The sequence below is a fragment of the Phaenicophaeus curvirostris genome, chromosome 4, assembly GCF_032191515.1.
Source record: "Phaenicophaeus curvirostris isolate KB17595 chromosome 4, BPBGC_Pcur_1.0, whole genome shotgun sequence".
Lineage (NCBI taxonomy): Eukaryota > Metazoa > Chordata > Aves > Cuculiformes > Cuculidae > Phaenicophaeus > Phaenicophaeus curvirostris.
Genome location: NC_091395.1, coordinates 40,926,423 through 40,946,720, shown reverse-complemented (window position 1 = coordinate 40,946,720; position 20,298 = coordinate 40,926,423). Strand labels below are relative to the sequence as shown.

Here is a 20,298-nt window from a genome sequence, read left to right as displayed (position 1 = left end):
TATTTGGAAAAAAGAAATAAATGCAGCTGTGCTGGAGTTTGAAGTAAACAGGGCAGGGGCAGAGATAAAGAAAGAAAGGAGATTCAAAGATTCTGAATATCTTCCTGAGTAAAACAAAAGAAAATAAATAACTGCTATTTAAGAACAATTATTAACAGATAAACTAAGTATTAATTTGCATAAAATGAATATTACTGTGACAGGATTTTAAGGAAAAAGGAAACCTTAATGGTGGAATGCTACTTTGTCATTTAAATTTCCTATAAAAGGATTGTAAGCCTTTTCCCATGAAGTAAATCAGCTGCTAGGGTATATATCTTTTGTATGCATCACCGCATAAAACACCATTATTTAGTTAGTAATACATCTAAGAGAACCATCTGCTGCCAGCAATAATAATACTTCTTTGCAAGATCTATCAGAAGAGACAAGATGAAGTACAGGCCATGTGTTTCCATAAAAGAGTGTTCATTTTGTAAGTGCTTTGAGAACGGTCATAACAAAATACAACAGTCTCTTTACTTTTTGTAAGGATTTAAAGAAACCAGCTAAGGAATTTGCCTCCTTGCTTCTTGAATCAAGATGAGAACCTTCAGCATCCTATTCTGCTTGGTGGCTGAGAAGCAAAGAGCAAGCTATTACAGTACATTTTACGGTATCATGCTCATCTGTGCAGGCCTTTCCCTCAGGATAAAACAGAGTACCTCTCTCCAAGAACTTAAACATAAACTCAGTGATAATTGCTTCTTCATCCTTCAAAAAGACTTACCTCGAGCATTATGATTTCTCTTCACTGGGGAAGGCAAGAAAAGCTTCAACCATCATGTTTGAAGCTACAGTTTTTGGTGTCTTAAAATTCTGCTACTACCTGCTGGGAGGAATCTACCATTTTGGAAGAAAGAAGGTACAATAATCTCTTATTTCTTTTGACTGTGGATCACTCTCTTTGTAGTTAAAGAAAGCCTTTCATGGACAGCCTTTATATTCACCAGAAGCATACTGCCGAAGAAATACAGTGAAGTGGTTGAATGCCAAACCACAACACAGAAGTTTCAGTAAACATTTGAGGAATACAATTTATAAATAAACTAACCAGTTACTTGGCAATTAACAAAACAACTCCACAACTTAGGCCAATTATCTCAAATATTATTATTTTTCCTTCTATATGATAGTATTCTCCATTACAGTTAAGCTTTTATAGCAATACATACATTTGATATCAAAGCACAGAAAAAATAGCATGTATTTCAGTGTGCTGTTTATGCTAACCTATGGAAAAGAGCACGGGTTCAGAGAAGTGAAATTTATATTAACATGCAGGATGCAAATGAAAAATTGCCCAAAAACATTCCTGTGAAAATATTTTATTTTAGTTTTCACACTTAAAAAATCAGATTAGCAAATTGTTATCAGTGTTTGTCCTGAACCAGCCCTTTGCACTTGCTAAACAGCTGCATCATGGAGTAAACAGTAGCACGAACTGAGCCACGTGGAGGCACAGGAGTAGCCTATTGCTCCAGGTTTTGACTTCACAGTACCTAACTGGAAACCAGGATCCAGGTGTTTAGGAGGGGAAAACCAACAACTTTCTTATAGGAAAGAATTGCACCTTGCAATATGTGGCTGTAAGGCATTAAAAGGGAATAGATTGCCTTGGGACACCTCTGTGGCATGTATTCAAGGTATTCTGGTTTTCCTAAGTTTATAGTTTTGGCTGGCATTGATACAGTTCATTGATGAAAGGAGGAAGGTTTGGCAATAACAGTGAAAGAACATTTTCTCCATAAATGAGAAGTAATTATCAGTCAGAACATGAGGAAGATAAATTGCTCCTTTGGGATAATTCAGAGGGCAAGCTGTTTCACTGTCGGCATACAGCTCACAGACAACTCTTGAAAGCACAGTCAGCATGAGCGCTGTATATTTAATAAATACAGGTGTAAAAGGAACTGGCAGTAATCTAAGAGAAGTTCCTTTTTAAGCATAGCTTGGGGTGAGATATTTGGTAGCAACATTAACAGGGTCAGATAGTGAGTAATGTGAAAGAAATACTGCTGCATTCTGCTGAACCACAAATGATAGACAGCAGAGGGGTATTGTGCCTGGGTGTGTGAAATGCTAATGGAAGTTAAAGGTATGCTTGAAGCGATGACAGTTCTTCATGTTTAAGAAGTAGAACAAATACAATATTTTTTTTTTTTTACATAAAATCCTTGCAGTACTATCTCTTCTCTTTGTTTGTAGTTTGCAAGACCTTGAGCTCTGCTCCTCCCCCAGATACAAATGTCTGATTGGATTATTAATATTGCATCAACTTTAAGCTTGTTTGTTTTAGCCTTGAGTCACTAAATTTTATTTTTCTTAAAACCAACAGCTAATTTTAAATAGCAAGTCCAGATCTGAAAATCACAAAATGCTCATTTTTGTAGAGGACATGTGTTGATGACAAATTTATCTTCTCCTCTTCACCTTTGTTTTGTGTGTCTTTATTGACTTGCCTACCTCTTGTTATATATAAAAAATTTTTCACAGAAAGGGTCATTGAGCACTGGAACAGGCTGCCCAGGGAGGTGGTTGATTCACCTTCCCTGGAGGTGTTTAAGGCATGGGTGGATGAGGTGGTAAGGGGCATGGTTTAGTGTTTGATAGGAATGGTTGGACTCGATGATCCGGTGGGTCTCTTCCAACCTAGTTATTCTATGATTCTATGATTCTATGATTATTAAATTGCCTGGGAAAGTGATTTTTGCTCAATGCCTGTATAGCAGCCAGCACAGTGAGGTTCTGGCTTAGGCTACTGGGTAATTAATCTCTGCAATTTGAGGTGCACCTTGTCAACTAAAACCAACCAGCAGCTGCTGTACTGTGTTTCACTAGTATAGCTGTGGTTTTGTTGTCCAAGGGACAAATTCATTCATCGCTACAATTTTATGGAACTAAAATTGCCCACATCAGACATTGAAAAGATATGTTCTTTTTGAATGCTTCAGCTCAAAAAGGTCAGAAAAAATAGAATCTGCACAAGCGTAGAAAAGGATGACTGAGACTGTCCAGGTGTGGTACAGTTATTTCTTATAAGCCATGACTTACTACCAAGTAGAAATTAAAGTTACTTGATTACTTAGCAGAAAGCTTGAAAAATAGCACAGAGAAATACTCTCTTACATGGTATGTACTTAAGTTATAGAACTCATTGCTGCAGTGTGTGGATTTGCAGAAAAAGGGTCAAAAAGGGACATGGATATCTTAGGAAGTCCTGGACTGTGATGCATATTCTAGGGAAATTATGTCACTGTGAGCTTGTTTTTTACTTTTTTTTTTTTACTTTTTGGTTTTTTTCCTCCTCCTCCTCCGTCCTTTTTTATTCAATATGTGATTGTTTTGTTCTAATAGGTCTTCCCAAAAAATCTGCCACTTTCTACTACAAGCTCTTTACCCAAGTTAATGTACATTGGAAAAACAAATTGATCTGTGATGATTTTGTAATCAGAATGAGAGTTTGAGCAAAAGAATGAGTGACACTGTCCAAACCATTTGTGAGTGCATATTTTCTTCTCCATAAGTAATTTCATGTAGGATAACTTGAGATTTGGCTTAGGTGAACAGGCCACTTCTAATTTAGTAGAAGAAAAAACTCTGTTGGATTTCTGAAAATACGTAGTAGGTCATTCTTACTTATCAGTCCTTGCCAGACTAATATTTTGGACATAGAGTCCCACATAACAAGAACGTGCAGACTCTTGGCTCTCACTCTCTAGTCCACCTCTGACTTACATCATACCTTCCCTTGGCCAGGCTAGAGGGAGGCTCCCTTTCCATGATATGAATCACTTCTCTCCGTCCAAGTAAGTTCATTTTGTATCTGCTCTGCAGCCCTGTTGCAGCTGAGATGAGCAAAGCTAGACCAGTTACCCCATGTCCACCTGAAGAAGTCAGGGTAAACAGAAAGAGGGTGAGAGTGCATTAAGGGTGCTTAACAATTGCCATGCTTGATCATGAAGGTCATGAGAGTTCATTTGAAGGCCACAAAGTGCAATTCTGGGAAGCTGTGGTTTTTTTGTTTTTTTTTTTTTCCCCCTGCTGTATTTAACAGTTTGTCCTGTATTCAACACAGTCACGAAACAGAACATTCTCAGTGTCTGCAGAAGGTTAGAGTCCTGTGACTTCTGTTACGAACAGAAGTCTTTCTCTAGCATTCATGCTTTAAAAGAAAATAAACTAGTTACCAAATAAAAGCTCAAGGGTACACACCAAATCTCTTGGTTTTCGTAGTCTTGTTCAGTCATCCACAGCAGGAACTGAAAATTGTGTGTGGCTTTGTCTGCTTCTATACGGTTCTGACTGTTCAGCATGAAAAAGGGAAATCATAGCAAATTTTGAGGAAAAAAATAGTAACCGCAATTAAAGTTATGGTTACATTTTTCTTTTGGATATATTCACAGGGAAGACCTTTTTCACCGAGACCTGTTTATGATGACAGTAGTATAAAGAGAAAAAGATGGCAAAGTAGCTGTTAATTTTCTATCAGCTTATAAAGGCCACTAAAACCACTCAAAGCAAAATCAGGCCCCTACAGTGAGACCCAAATTTGAGCAGCATGGCAGAAGAACAGTTATTTCTAAGGGTGTCTGCAGCCATGACAGAGTTTATCAAAACCGAAGGGCTCTTTTAATCTGTACTATCATCTATACTGCAAACAGACAATTTCATAAACAGGTAGTTCAAATCACTTTTTACATGTTTTTTACCACAATTTGCATTATGCATTTGTGAAGCCTTATGGAGATCAGATGAAGGTGGCCAGTAAGATGAATGAATGACAGTTCTGTATTGTTCATGGTTTTATTTCAGGTGTTTTCAAGTCCTCTTTAATACCTCTTTTTTCCACTAATCTTGGATATTTTGAGGTCTGTTTCAGCTGGAAGAGTTAGAGAGCAGAACTCAGCTAGAATCACATTAAATGTCCTTAAATGAATAGTTGCATGGCTAATATTATCCATAATATTGCCCAGTTTTTCAGGAAGTGGTCAGCCTACACAGCTTGCTCTGGCTGGATACACAGTGAGGTGGGTGTTACCACTTTAACCCCCATTCTTGGTTTTGTTCCTCTCTATAAACATGAATATAGTGGTTTCATTTTGTTTGCTTGTTTTTGAGGCAGGGCAGGGAGGGGTGTAAAGTTTTTGCTCAAGAATTTAACATGAAGCTACTTCCAACATTTCTAGTTTTCAAAGTGAAACATGGACTGTTAAATTGCTGCAGCACCAGATCAGAGTGATTGAACCTATGCATATTTTAGAATAAACATTTATTTCAGTTTGGGTTACCTATGAGAGAGAGAAAAGAGACAGCATATTGGTTTTGGTTTGTGTGTAAAGTCAAAGTTCATATACTTTCCCTGGTAAGCATGGATTTACATTTAATACAAAGACTATAGTCTATAGCATTTGCTTTACAAAGTGTGGGTTATATATTTTAGATGCTAGAAATATTTTTAAACAAATTTACTAAGTAAACTTTTCTTAAACATGTATTTGGTTTTTGTTTCTCATAAAAAAAAAGAAATTGAATTTACCATCTTCATTCTACATTGTGTATTAAAGTAACAGCTTACTTATTTTTTATCATCTCTGCCATGGAATTGTTAAATTGTTGGGGCTTTTCTATGATCTGGGTGAATATTCTGATAACAGTGTTCCATGTATTGACAGCACTGTAAAAATATTTGTTTCTCATTTTAAAATCAAAGCATTATATTGTATAAACATAGTTAGAGGAACGTATTTGTGGTCCAAACGTGAATTTGAAACTAAGGTTCTTGATTGTTAGTGAAATACAAGAGGAACTGATGGACAGGTAGATATTGGTAATAAAGGGCTTGGAGACACCTGAGAATGTTCTCAGCATGGGGGTTCTGGGGGTAGATGAGCTTTCTAGCATTACTAACCTCGTGTATTTTAGGATGGAGCTTTTTTGGAACCAATCAACTATGAGGTTCTTCAATAGAGAGTCTGAGTATCTTGGAAAAACTGGAAATAACTTTATAAATTGTTGTGGTCTGGCCAATTCATTTGATTGACTGAAACTGTCTGCTACTGAATTAGAAGGGGAGTTTGTATACTGCTTGTTTGGGTTAGTATCCTCAACCAGATTTTGGTCGAATTTGGTAACCCTGAACTGAGTAAGGGTAGTATTAATTCTCAAACAGGGAGTTAAATGTTTTGTTAAGCACAGTTTAAAATGGCTCTGAGACTTCAAATTTCTTTGCCTACTGGGTAAGCAATATAAAGGTTGCAAGTCAGAGAACATTGCTCTGGAATTTTATTTTTCTGTGTTTCACAGAAGAAACTAAAACTGCACAAGAAGACAGACTAACTTCTCTGGTGATGTTAAGAGTTCAGTGTTTTTCAACAGTCCTTATTTTTATTAGACTCACAGTCTTTATTTGCCTGTGCCATGAGAAAAGGTAACAGAAAGTTTGATTTCACTGTGGAGGCTCAGTCTAAATGCTTCAGGTGAAGATGCATAGAAATGACAAGAAAAACCTTCCCTATCTGTGCTTTTGAGATCTGTGGATGTCTGAGATTATTACTTTTGTAGTCAAGCAGTTTGAGTGCAAATGGGATGGTGAAAAGCAGAGTTTTCAGTGTTTATTTCCTGATGTATGCATGAGTGTAGTCTTCACTTTCATCTCTAGTTGCCTGCATCCTGAGCAGATGTATAGATGTGTGTAGTGAGAGGATTATTTTCCAATGTCAGGTTTTATATCATGAAGGAGGAACACCTTGACCTTGCTTAATGGGTTGCCTTAGTCGAGTCCTACTTTTCTTGTGGCTCAGCTTAGTTTTAAGCTAATTTTGTACAGCCCGACGTACGGCATCTAGCTGAGCAGGGTATACATCCTACCACCCATGTGCTGCTGTTGACTTTTTTTTTTATGAGCCAACTACTCTTACTTACCAGAACAGCTGAAACCACCTAGACACCACTAAGCAGAATAAGTTTTGCAGAGTGCAAAATGTTTGGGGTCACAGGGGCTCTGTAGCTTTGTTTGCAGTAAAACTGGACATTAACTTTTTTTCAGAAAAGGCTGATTGGCAGGGAAGAAGTGCATGCTAGTTACATGTTACTTCATTGTGTGTTAAGCTGATGATTAAATAGAATTGAGTAACATTTGTCAATAAAGAGAGTGAAACTTTTGTGCAAAGAAATAAAACTAAGAATTGCCATGAATTAAACCACCAGAAAAACAGCATGAGATATACATGCTTATTTTTAGTTTTTACTTAATGTGTGTGCATTTTTTATAGTATGTGCGTTACTTGAAACCTCTTATAAGCGTCATTGTCTGCCATGAAAATATATTCTCCTCCCCTTACCCTTCACTTTCCTTTTCTGTTTCATTTTTAAACTTAAAAGTTTCCTTGATATCAAGGGGCTGCAAGTTAAAAGTCTACTTTAGCAATTTCTGAATTTATCGCCTTTTTCTTACACACAGACCTCTCAATGACTTATATCTTACACCAGCCCTGTTCTCTAAAGAAGAAGCTGGTAGAAAAGTTGTGGTAAAAACACAAAATCGTGTGCCACGGGAAAGTGCAAGTATGCCACTTATTCCTGTTCTGACTATTTTTAAAAAAAACCCCAAACCTGGAGAGCCAACAACACATGAACTTATTGACCTTTGTGCTGATAGTTTCTGTAATTATTGAATAGTGGGGAAGGGCTTGAGGGCTAAAGAGGAGAATTTGGGGGCTGGACTAGGTAGTGACATAAGGTTACATATAAGGCAGCTGCAGCAGATTTCAGAACACTAGTGGAGTATATTTCCTGGTGTGCAGCTCAGCAAGTTTGGATCCTGGAATCATGAGTGGATGCCCCTTCGCAGGGAACAATTACCTGTGAGTCTGTTGTCCCTGTGTTTCACTTCATAACATCAGTTCAAATGATAAAATATTAATGTAAAATATGAAAGGAATTTATGATTATAAATGTATAGACAGCTCTAAGTATTGCTAAAGGAAAAGAGATTGTACAAAGACATATCTGAGTACTTGTTATTTGATGGACTAGATACGATGCTACCAGCTGTTACTGTGACAAGAGGTATTTCAGGTGTACGTTTTTTTCTCAAAAGCCTGCTTTAGTGTCTCAGTTTCTCAAAACAAAGCATTGCTTGAATTGTAAATGCATCTATGAGTAAAGAGGTAGGTATATATATTCACAGTTCTTTAATTAAATAGTGCATATATTTCCTTAATTTTCTTCTTAGATTTAATTTTAGCAACCTATCTTTGGAAGATGAAAAAGATGACAAATCACAAGAAGGGATAAATAAAGCCAGCAAAGGTGGACTTGTCTATGGAGACTACCTACAAGTAAGTTTAATGTTTTTATGTTTAATGCCCTGATTGCTCTTAAGACTTGAGCCAGGACCTGCGACTGACGTTGGTTCCAGGAGTCAGCCAAGTCACTAAGAGAGGTGTCCAAGTGCCTTTTGTCTACCTGAGCTCTCCATATGTAGTCAAAGACACAGATTCCTGTCTCAGCTGAGACAGTGCAGCTGGATTGTGGGATGGCTTCTCAAACTGCAGAGAACCTGGACATTTTGATGGTTTTCATAGAGATTATATAGGTAAACCTAAACTGTGAAGTAGTGTACCACAAAAGGCTTTCTTCGGTTATTCTTTGGCAAATTCTCCACGTCAGTAGGCCGTGTGCAACTTCCTTGAATTATTGCATAAAAGTCCAGAATAATTTACATTGTAAATTTGAATTAGTGAAAAAATTAGTAATTGCAGAACTGTAATTACTTGTACAGCCTCAGGGCTCTTGTGCAGATATTTTATTGCATAACTACACAGAATTTTACTGTAGGACCTCCATTTTCACTGAACAACGGTAATATTGGTGTACAATCCAGGAAATGTGTTGGATATCTTGTTTTTTCTTTCTTTTTTTTTTTTAAATTAAAGCCAGTCTTTAAATGATTTTCCAAACTTTACTAATTGAGGTAAGATTTTAGGTAAGATTTTTTTAAAAATTAAGAATAAAAGTTATACCTAAGACCACCTAACTCCTTATACAACCTGGAATATGGAGCTTATTATATATTTTAATATTATCCTTAAATATTACCTTTACACAGTAGGACTATCATGACTATTAGCAGAATTGAGAGCTTTACAGAACAGTTTTGGTCTGCTTTTTTTTTTTAGCTGAACAAAATACTGAATGCTCAAGAACTTCAAAGTGAGAAGAGAGGGAAAAAAATACATGATGAGCATCTTTTCATTGTGACACATCAAGGTAAATACCCAGGAGGAGTTCAGTGGTGGCTACCCAGCATTTTTGCCATAGGGAGTTATTTAATGCTGAAGTATGCAATGCACAATTTGTTTTCATTTTAGATACAATCAGCATAATTGTTCTGTCTTTTACCTGCATTAATATTTGTATATACAGAAAAGGACAACTCTGTGGCAGTCAGCTGTCCATAGGACAACTTTAAGGAACAACTCTGCATAGCTGACTCTGTGTGGACAACTCTACACAGGGAGCCCCAAGTAACTGGCAAGAGCCCTTGCCAATGTTCAAGGGCTTTGTGGAGATCAGTATGTGCTGGGTAAGAGGAAAGGCAGCATCTGACAGACCACTCTCTGCTAAGTACTTGGAGCACCTTGAGTAGTTTCCCCCATGGAGAGCTGGCCATGTACAGATGTCCTGCAGAGAGTTGGCCATGGGGAGTTGTCCTAGACCCTCGTATATATTCCTTTATATAGTCAACTCTATGCTTAACAAGCTGTAAGTATAACCTTTGAATATGGTAAACCAATTTTGGGACTGTTCTGTTTCTAGAGGAATGAAGGCAGTGAAACTCCTTCCCCATTTGAGTAATAGGTTGCTACGCAGCTTATTGTAGGCAAATTTTGTGAGCCGACTGGTGCCTTCTCTGAAACTTCAATCCAATTTTAATCATCTAGTGGCTGTCTAGAAGCCAGCATACTGGTTAGGCACTCCTTAACTCCTAATATCTGTTTGTTTTGCAGATACTGGCCTGATGATACTTTCCTGCTACTGACAGGAAACTTGTAGATGACATAATAATTTTAATCAGCTCTGGAGTTAGCTTTTGTTGGAGTATCAGACCTAGATTTTCCTCTTTCCTGATTTTGTATTGAACATTCTGTTCATCAAATCTCTGACATGTAAAATGTGGTTTTAAAAAATTGCCAACACTCTTGACAGTAGATTATTTCATGTAATAGTTTAGGTAAAGGACAGCATAGCATAACAGGTAACATGTTTATGTATAGGCATGTTTTTCACCAGCATTGTAGAGATAAACCACTCATTTCAAACCAAAATGTAAGAATTTTACTTCTTCAATGCTGTGATGAGAAGGCAAAATAATTATGAAATTAACATTAACAGTACCTTTCCTGTTGTAGCTTATGAACTTTGGTTTAAGCAGATTCTGTGGGAAATGGACTCTGTGCGGGTGATCTTTCAAAATGGCCATGTAAGTTAAGAGCAAATATTAATTTTGAGAAAATGCAGCCCTCTATTTCTCTTGCCTCTGTCTCTCAGCCTGATATGTTCTGGTTTTACTAAAGCAACTCGTACTATTTTTTAAGAATAGACCCCCCCCTCGCCTCCCCCCCAAAAAAACATAAACAAAAAACATGAAGGAAATTTGGCTAAATGGCTTTTATATCCTGATAGTACAGAAATTTGATCTGCAAAATCTTACTTCCTCCTGAAGCCTGCCTTTTGCATAGCTCACTCTCCAAGACCAATTTCATTGGCCAAAATGCTCTCATACTCTCCCGCTACTGTTGTATAACTACAGAAACTTAACTTTGGAATGGTCTGCTGCAGAAAAAGTGTGCTCAGAATCGAAACTGAAAACCAGAGGTCTCACAAGTATTTTTATATTGAAAAACACTTTTTCCTTTGCTTAATTTTTTGAAGTCTACGTACTATATCCTTCCATCCAATAACTGTTAAACGAAGGAATTCTTTTCAGTAGTTGTGTACTAATAAATCCAACAGAAAAGAAATAATCAAAGCCCATGTTCAACTGTATGAGAACTTCTGGAAATTACAGAATAATTTCAGAATAACGGGAATATTTTGAACATCTCTAAACATTTGTCCAAAGCTAAACACATCTCATAATAATAGATAACAGAGAAAAACTCCTGACCTGATACTACATCCACAGAAAAAGACTGACAGCATGTAATGTGAGAAATACCTTGAATAAAATCATGAGCATGTGTACAGAAAGAAAATTTGAAACTAGACTATATTGAAAGAAAGAATCTTTTTATCATTATGTCTGATGACAATATTCTCTCTCATCCTCCATATTAATAAATCTATTGGCTTTTCAGTTTTTTGCAACTGCTAAAAATAAGTTTTTAAGCAGAATAATTTTTCATTATTGATTTTTCTGAAAAATGAAATTTTGCTCATAATCATAATTTGAAATGTCAATTTTAAGGTTCAGTGTGCAGCCAGGCAATTAAGGAAATGGTTATCATCTTACATTTTTGTAGTTTGATATTTTCTAGTTGCATGCCCAGGCCTTAGAGAGAAGTTAAATCTTTTTGAAACTAAAAGGAATTTTAGCAGACTTCTGCAGGCAGTGTTCAATGTACCCAAAAAAGAGCTTACGCTGTTTCCATTTAATATTTTCTATTTCCCATCAGATGCAGTCTTCTCTGCTTTCCTCTGCTTGTTAATGCACATGTCTCATGCATATCTTTTTAGATGTACCTCTTACATTACTCTGCTTCTCAGCTTTTAAGTACTTCCCACACCTGCCTTATGACTCATTCTTCATAGTAACAGAAATGATGGTAGAAGTGATTAAAATAGAAAGCATAATATAATCATATTATACCATACATCATTAAAATTGTATTGTAGTAATTGAAAATGATCTCATATGATATAAATCATTTTGGTCTAGAATTTAATTTCCTGTGGTGACTTCTATTCTGGTAAAAAATGTACAAAAGAAAAAAATCCTATCTATTGGCCTAGTTGTAATGTATCATCAGTCAGAGAAAAACATTTCAGTCCTTGAAAATTATATTTTCAGTTTTCAGTTAAAAACAGGATTCTCTATTCAATATGAGATTCTGCTGTAGTGGATTTCAGATGTAAAGGAATTGGGACTGTAGTGATGTACGTCAGTGAAAAGATCTGCAATAAATACATAAGATATAAAGAGAACACCATTCTGTCTTGTTCTGATATTTATTTTTTTCTGCAGGTACGAGATGAGAGGAACATGCTGAAGGTTATTACTCGAATGAACAGAATTTCAATGATTATGAAATTACTTGTAGAACAGTTCTCAGTTTTGGAAACTATGACTGCATTGGACTTCTTTGATTTCAGGTAAATACTTACAATTTCTCCATAGTAATCCCTGAGCTGGTATTTCCTGTCCTTAAAATTGCTGGTGAATTTTGCATGTACCCTGGAAACCTCATTCAGCAAGCTGAGAGCACACCTTAGAGAGATAATCATGATATTAGAGTGCAAGGGTCAGTTGAGCATGAGTCGAGCATGCTCTGCAAAGAAGCGTTAATTTTTGATGTTAATGTGTGGTGCTGCTGAATGGTTTTGGAGTAGAAAGTTAAAAAAATAGAAACAATACAAATAGCTCATGGTTCCATTATCAGTTTACTTGAAACTTGCCACTGCACAGTTGCAGCCATATTCTATGGCAAAACATAGAAGTGCTTGGGTGAGAGAAATGCAATCTCCATAGGTTATCAAATAGATATTTCAGATGTCTTAGTTTGCTTACTGTTTCCTTGTTTCATGTTTTCAGTGGGTCTGCAGTGCTGGAGGCTTCAAATGACTGAAAGAAGCATTGCTGTCTCTTCTTTTTTCTCCCCAGTAAATTCTGCTCACCAGTAGCATAAAATGTAGCTGGGCCAGTGGTTGGTAGCTCTTCTGCCTTCTGCCCAGACTTTCTTTGGGATCCCTTGGCTTAGTTCACTTTTCTCATAGCATTACTATCTCTTTCCCCGCTTCTGCTGTCCCTCCGCTACAGCATGTGACAGCTTCACCCACTGTCTGCTTTCCTGTTCCGCAGGAACAGTTTTCTGTTTTTCTGTTTCTGTTTCTGTCACTGACCCGACTCATGACCTCAGTGCTACACAGCATCCCATCCACTTCTGCATTGTTTTAGTATCCTTTCCTTTCTGTCTTTTAATGTACCCTAACTAAAAAGCACGTGAAGCTACAATTTTTCTTCTCTTGGAAGTTTGAAACATCTGCACTGCCTAGCATTAACTACAGCAGAGGAAATCCTTGGGCTAATCATCCATTGAGATGCATTCTTGCTTCTGCTTTTCGACAATGTACTGTTGATTGATAAGCAAACATGAGATCAAATCAACGATCTGTTTGAGTCAAATCTTCTATTTGCAATTCCAAGTGCATCACAATTATCTAGCAGTGTGGGATTTCAGATTACTTTTATGGATCATTTTTTTCAGCATAGTCATAAAATTTAACTCTGAAAAAATCCTTTTAATGAATTAATCCCTTAAACAAAACCTACTAAATGTTTTTCTGAATGTTGTTCTATTGTATACATAGCGATTACTCTGTATAACAAGCCTATTTAAAACACATTCACTGGCACTTTAACAATGTGTAAATTTTTATAATAGCTATTTGGGATAAAGCTGCTTATTCTGTCAGGAAATGAAATAACACTTGCTAATGTTTCCTCTTGTACATCACACACACAAAGCTGCCATTTTAAAACACAGTACAAACCTAAGTGTGTTTATATCTGTGTATGCACAAACAATGTATAGCTAGAAAATTAGAATAGGTTATACATATACAGCAGTTTCATTAAAATAGGTTTTTTCCTTTTCTTAGTTGCAATCATATAAAGAAAAATGCTTAGATATCTATTTGATATTCTTCAAATGTGAAGTATGTATTTTTTATTTGGTTGAGAACCAGAGAACCCCAATCACTGTAAAATAATATCCTGTATTTTTCTCTTTGTTTCTTCTGTTCCCAAAGATACTACCTAAGCCCAGCCTCAGGCTTTCAGAGCCTACAGTTTCGCTTGTTAGAGAACAAAATTGGTGTTCCCCAAAGTCTGAGAGTCCCCTATAACAGAAGGCACTATCGTGACAACTTCAAGGGACAGGATTATGAACTACTGCTTAAATCAGAGCAAGAACCAACACTACTGCAACTTGTGGAGGTAACAATGTCCTTCATTGGTGTCAGTGACAAATAATTTTTCCCTTAGAGAAACAAGCATGCTGGTAATTTCCGTCAGTCATGTTCTGGATCATTACTATCTTTCATAAAAAATTTGGTTATTCAGTAGTAAATTATTTGATTTTTCATAGCATTTCCTCTTTTCTGGAAAGTTTGACTGTTAAGTTGGTAAACTACATTGTGGAAATATAAGCTAAGAATATTAATGTACTGTTCCATTTGCATTGTTTTTCATGACCATAAGCCCTCTTAAGATTAAAACTTAAGAAGTATTCCCACTTTTAATTATAGCTGTTAGAAAGGTTTAAAAAAAATAAAAGGGAAAAATGACTACCCAAAATAGAAAGGAGAAAATATGTTAAAGAAAAGTTTAATTATCACTTACCTTGATTTAATGACTGTCTCAAAGTTATGAATGACACACAGTAATTTCTCTAACACTATTGTCATTTTCATATGGAAAATTAACATAACTTCTTAAAGAATAAGGCAGCAAAAACCTCAATAAGAGCATCCACTCTTATAATGCCTATCCATTTGTCTATGACACCTTATACAAAACACCTAAGAAATTTGTCTAGCTTTTCTCGATTCATTAAAGACTTCACAGTCTTTTATCTTTCAGATGAGGAGCTAAATTAAGTGGTCTCTAAAGGTAGTTTGACAATAAGAATTCTTAATTCCACCCCCAGAATCACAGAATCACAGAATAACCAGGTTGGAAGAGACCCACCGGATCACCGAGTCCAACCGTTCCTACCAAACACTAAACCATATCCCTCAGCACCTCGTCCACCCGTGCCTTAAACACCTCCAGGGAAGGTGACTCAACCACCTCCCTGGGCAGCCTGTTCCAGTGCCCAATGACCCTTTCTGTAAAGAATTTTTTCCTAACGTCTAGCCTAAACCTCCCCTGTCGGAGCTTGAAGCCATTGTCGGGGCTTGAAGCCCCCTCCCATTTTCATTCCAAATATTAAAAGGAAATCGAGAAAGCTTTGCTAACTGCCAAGTAAATTTGTGTCTTCTGTTAGCACATATTTTGATGTAAGCTAATGACAGACTGCTTGATCAGGATTCACCCTGTCTGACATGATAAAACTTGATTGTACAAGTAGATGGTTATATTATTTTCTTTCCAAGTTTTATCTTTACAATTATCTTATACACGTGGAATCAGGTTGTTTTTCTGTATCTACAAGGGCATTGGTTTTAAAGGTGTTATTTGCCTTCCAATACTGGTCATTTAACATAGAACCTGTAAGTGTGTTTGTACAGCACCATTATGCAGGTATAAATCTATGTGGACATGCTTACTCCAGCAACAAGTACCTCTACAGGATATTAAACCAGAACAACTGTTGTAGTATAATTTATGTTGCTATATCTTGTAATTCTAAGGTAATATGCTTGCATTGTTAATATTTGAACAAATTAGGTTGTTGTTGTTATTATTATTATTAAAGGCATGGCTGGAAAGAACTCCAGGACTCAACGCAGAAGGATTTGATTTCTGGGGACAATTTCAAGTGAATGTTTTAAAAGGTCTAGAAGAGGAATTTGCCTTGGTGCAGGTATATAATATACTCTTGATCCAGCTATGAGCAATGATATCTGGCAAATGACATCCTAACGTAAATCTGACTTTTGGCCCAATCAGTTTCTCACTCACTTCATATAATCTTTAGCAGCTTTTGTCTGCAAGAAGCAGAGAAAATTGCACACTTTTCCAGGAAATCTGTATAAGTTTGTAATTTGACCTCTAAGACAGTTTAAAACATGTGGTACATGGTAGTTAATTGGAAAAGGAAAGGGATTTATCAATGGAAGGGCTGAAATTGAGTTTATTGAAACTACAACTTCACCTTTAGTTAGTACATATATCTACATTTCAGAGTAAAACTCCACAAAGTTTGGGCTGTGAGTTGCATGGAGTGTCACTATAAACAGCCCATTTTTATTTAACAGTATGTCACAATTTTCTGCTATGTGATATTTTGAATTACACTGGCAAATAAGCACAAGAAAATCTCTGAATATTGTAAGATTTGTAGCTTTAAGTATATCTTGTAATGGGAGAAAACATTATAGCATAATTAATTTCTAGAGACTGTTTACAACTTTCTAACTCGTATAGATGTTTTTATTTATCATTATCTTACACACAGCTGTGCAAGGATGACCTCTATTTGCCTTGAAAAAAATAAATTAATCAGACTTCAAAAAATAAAGAATAAGTGTTTTTAAGGTCTCTAGACCTAAACAAAAACTGATAAACTGTTATTTTGTTTGAACATTCATTCATCTGAATTACGTTGATAGCTATTTAATTGTACATTTTGTGGTAGTTGTATTTTTCAAAGGACAGTGACTCAGTGATTCATCTCTGTTGTCTGAAAACACAGTTTCTACATTTAAAATGTAAATTTAGAGTACTTATCATGAAAACAGAAGTTGCATCATAGGTCAGTCAAGAAATTAATTTTCCCTAGTGAATTCCAAAACCTGTTTTTGTTTTAAATGTCAAAGGCCAAACCAGAATCAGAAGAAAAAGATGACTTATTATCTGAATTCCAAAAACAGAAAGATGTATTACTTTCATTATTTGATGAAAAACGCCATGAACATCTGCTTAGTAAAGGTAGGCTGCATTAATATCTGTCAATATGCACTTTTACTTTTTTATACATTATACACATAATCACAAAATAGCATTAAATTTGCAGAAGAATCATTAACAAACTAAGGACATTTGTATTTTGCAGGAGAAAGAAGACTGTCATATAAAGCACTGAAGGGTGCCTTAATGATCTACTTCTACAGGTAAAGGTAGAAGCTTTACCTTTAAGGCTTACTGGATAGAGGAGAGGTGAAAGTTAAGGACAGCTATACAGGTTTATTTAGGTTGAAATGGGCCTTGGAAAGTAATCTAGTTCAACTCTCCATGTAAACTCAAAGGCCAGTTTAGGCTGCCCAGAGCTGTGTCCAGTTGAGTTTTGAATATCTTCAGGGATGGAGGTTGTTGTGGACTCTCTGGGCAACAAGTTTGTGTCTGCCCAGATACTGTTCCTTAGACTGAAAATAGCAAATGCCTTGTTCAAACTGTTCTACAAAATGTCCTAGGAAGATTTAGAGTATTTTTGCATGTGAAGGAAAAGGCACAGGATAAGACTTATATGGCAGAAGCATTTGTTAGAGGATCTACCGCTATTTCAATACCAATTTAGGAAAAATGTATGTTAAGTTACTTTTACGCATTGGTGGAGCAATACCTTGAAAAATACAGCCTATCACAAGAGGTCTCACTGCTTGCTTTCTTTTTTTCCAAGAGAGGAGCCTCGCTTTCAAGTCCCTTTTCAGCTTCTTACTTCCCTTATGGATATCGATGTGCTGATGACCAAATGGAGATGTAAGTTTCACTTTTTGACTGTGGTGATACTCCCTCCTACAGATGCAAGTAAACTGTTCCTTTTCACCCTCTTTTAGATAAGTTATACCCAGAGTTTTAGAATTGACCTTCTGAGATGATCCTTTGGGAACGACTTTTTTTTGTTTGTCCCTCAGCCTTGAGGGAAGATGATCATCTTTTGTGATCATTAGCTATATAGGCATAGCTATCATTTCTATGACATGACTTAGGTTAGGGGAACAATTTTATTTAAGGGACAGGTATCTATTTTCCAAAGTCTGTCAAAAGATCATCATGACATCTCTTCATATGCAAACATTCCTTTTGCTCCTTCCCTCTCTAGACATTCATAAATGAATACATTAAATCTATATTAACAGAGCATAATAATGTACAATTAGTGTATTCATTCTGTATTAACAATAATTTTGTATTAGTTGACTCAAGAGGAGGCATAATTAGCTCCTGTATTGCTGAAGACCTAATAGTTCTGTATCTCTGTAAAGATTTCTGTATGATCTTTAATATTTCAGTGATGTACCTTAATGTGACTCTGGTTATATCTTAACACTGAACATGTGACACAGCCTTCTTTTCTGTTACTTAGATAACCATGTCTGCATGGTGCACAGAATGATTGGCAGCAAGGCTGGCACTGGGGGGTCATCTGGCTACCACTATTTGCGCTCAACAGTGAGGTAAGAATAATCATTTCCACAATTACCTGCAATAATGCAGTTCACAGATACTCTAATGCCAGGAGACAGACGGTTCACTTGAGGCCAGAGGGCTGTTGTTTCCCTTCTGGGACTTGAGCATTTCCTCCTAGTTGTTGTTGTACATTTACTTATTGGGTTGACAAATACAAATTCGAAGACTTTTGGGACAAAACCCCCCTCATTTTGATCACTCATGTGAAGTGCAATTTTTAATTCTCAGTCAACAGATCTAGGCATCGCTGTAATAGCAATGATATTAATCCTGCATTGTTTAGTTTGTGTGCAAGCTAGCCAAAGTTGATTAGGTGATGCAGGCTGCAAGTGTCCCCTATCTACTGTGCAACTGATGACAGTATCTTTATTCCTTGACCTCAAATTGTACAGCCTAAGGTATTTCAATTTAGGATTGAATATATTCTTAAAGATGACAGTAATTAATACTCTCAAGCTGTGCAGGCAACAATTAGAAACATGTCACTTATTGGATGAAGCAGAAAAGGAACTTAAAAACATGACTGGGGCCTAAGCACAGACTCTCTGAACGGGTAGAACATTTATTGACACAATATTTGAGGATTCACCTAGTTAAGACAATTGAACCTTGTTAGTTGCAACTATTTCTTTACAGTCCTGAACACCACTATGTCAAAAGGTATAAGGATATTTCAAACATCTTCTAAGATGACCTTCTTCGATCTTTGTTTTCAAAGAGAAACTGTATGTAGCTGATGACTGCCATGTATTGCTCTACTACAAGACCAGAGGTCTGGAGATACTCTAGGCCTACGTACTCTGCATTTTCAGGAGAAAGATGTGATTATGTCAACCACATTTGCTTTTTAAGTCTCAGCTGCTGTGCCCTAGAAACAGTCAGGATTGGAGTTTTACTCTGGAATATTCAAGAGGAGGATTAGTGCAGAAACCTTACTAAATAAATAAAGTGATGTAATGATTCTTGGGGATTCTGAAATTACGGCCATCTATGTCAGTATTATAGTATTAATTGCTCCTATTATCTCTTTCAGTGACAGATACAAGGTGTTCGTGGATTTGTTCAATCTTTCAACATTCCTAGTACCAAGACACTGGATACCAAAGATGAACCCAACCATTCATAAATTCCTTTACACGGCAGAATACTGTGACAGCTCCTATTTTAGTAGTGATGACTCTGACTAGACTGGTTGCTGTAAAGAACTTCAGGACTTTCAGCCCTAGTGGTGCTACCCCTCAAATAGCACTGCTATTCTCACACAGTGTGGGTGTGTAAATATGTATTTATATGAATAGCATGATCAGCTTATGGAAGAAACTTAATTGTTTGTATAAAAAATAATCTGTATTGAGTTAGCTTGTATTAAAACTAAAACAATATCCCAATTCAACTCAACCAGTTTAACTCTTAGCTGGCTTCTTAAAGCCTACACCTACGGAGTGGGAACAACTTACATACAATTACCATCATGTCTTACTTGTACATATTTGTTTATTTGTTTGGCTCATGGTTGCTAGTAATTTACTAATTATAGCTGAGGATATAATTAGTCTCAATACTTTCAGAAGAATATTAGTTTTTGTGCTCTAGCAGAATTTTAAAAGGAATTTCTGTTTAAGAGTTTCAAAAGCTAAATTAAAAAAAACTATTAAGTCTCAAGTCCACAGCCACTCAAGCCTCTTGAACTTTTACACACATCAGGAATCATGTTGCTATCTGTGTTACTACATGTGAATGTAAATACCTTCAACAGAAATACTTACTGTTAAGAACAGCAGATATAAATAAGTACTGACTTTGCACTTCAAATAAAAGAGTATTTAAAGCTCTTCTGTTGTTAAGGCTTCTTCTAGAGCAAGGACAAAAGTTCAAACAACATTATGACAGGCATTTAAAAC

The 20,298-nt window shown here is 36.3% G+C and overlaps 1 protein-coding gene across 1 annotated transcript; it reads left to right on the top strand.

Moving 5' to 3' along the window:
* The first annotated feature begins 7,747 nt into the window (after positions 1–7,747).
* Positions 7,748–20,229, top strand: TDO2 (tryptophan 2,3-dioxygenase). The gene is made up of 12 exons (XM_069855856.1): positions 7,748–7,904; positions 8,276–8,381; positions 9,222–9,312; positions 10,455–10,525; positions 12,290–12,417; positions 14,074–14,260; positions 15,744–15,851; positions 16,807–16,918; positions 17,043–17,100; positions 17,607–17,686; positions 18,294–18,384; positions 19,431–20,229. The coding sequence occupies exons 1-12, from the start codon at positions 7,870–7,872 to the stop codon at positions 19,582–19,584; spliced, it is 1,221 nt and encodes a 406-aa protein (XP_069711957.1). The 5' UTR covers positions 7,748–7,869; the 3' UTR covers positions 19,585–20,229.
* Positions 20,230–20,298: the final 69 nt, after the last annotated feature.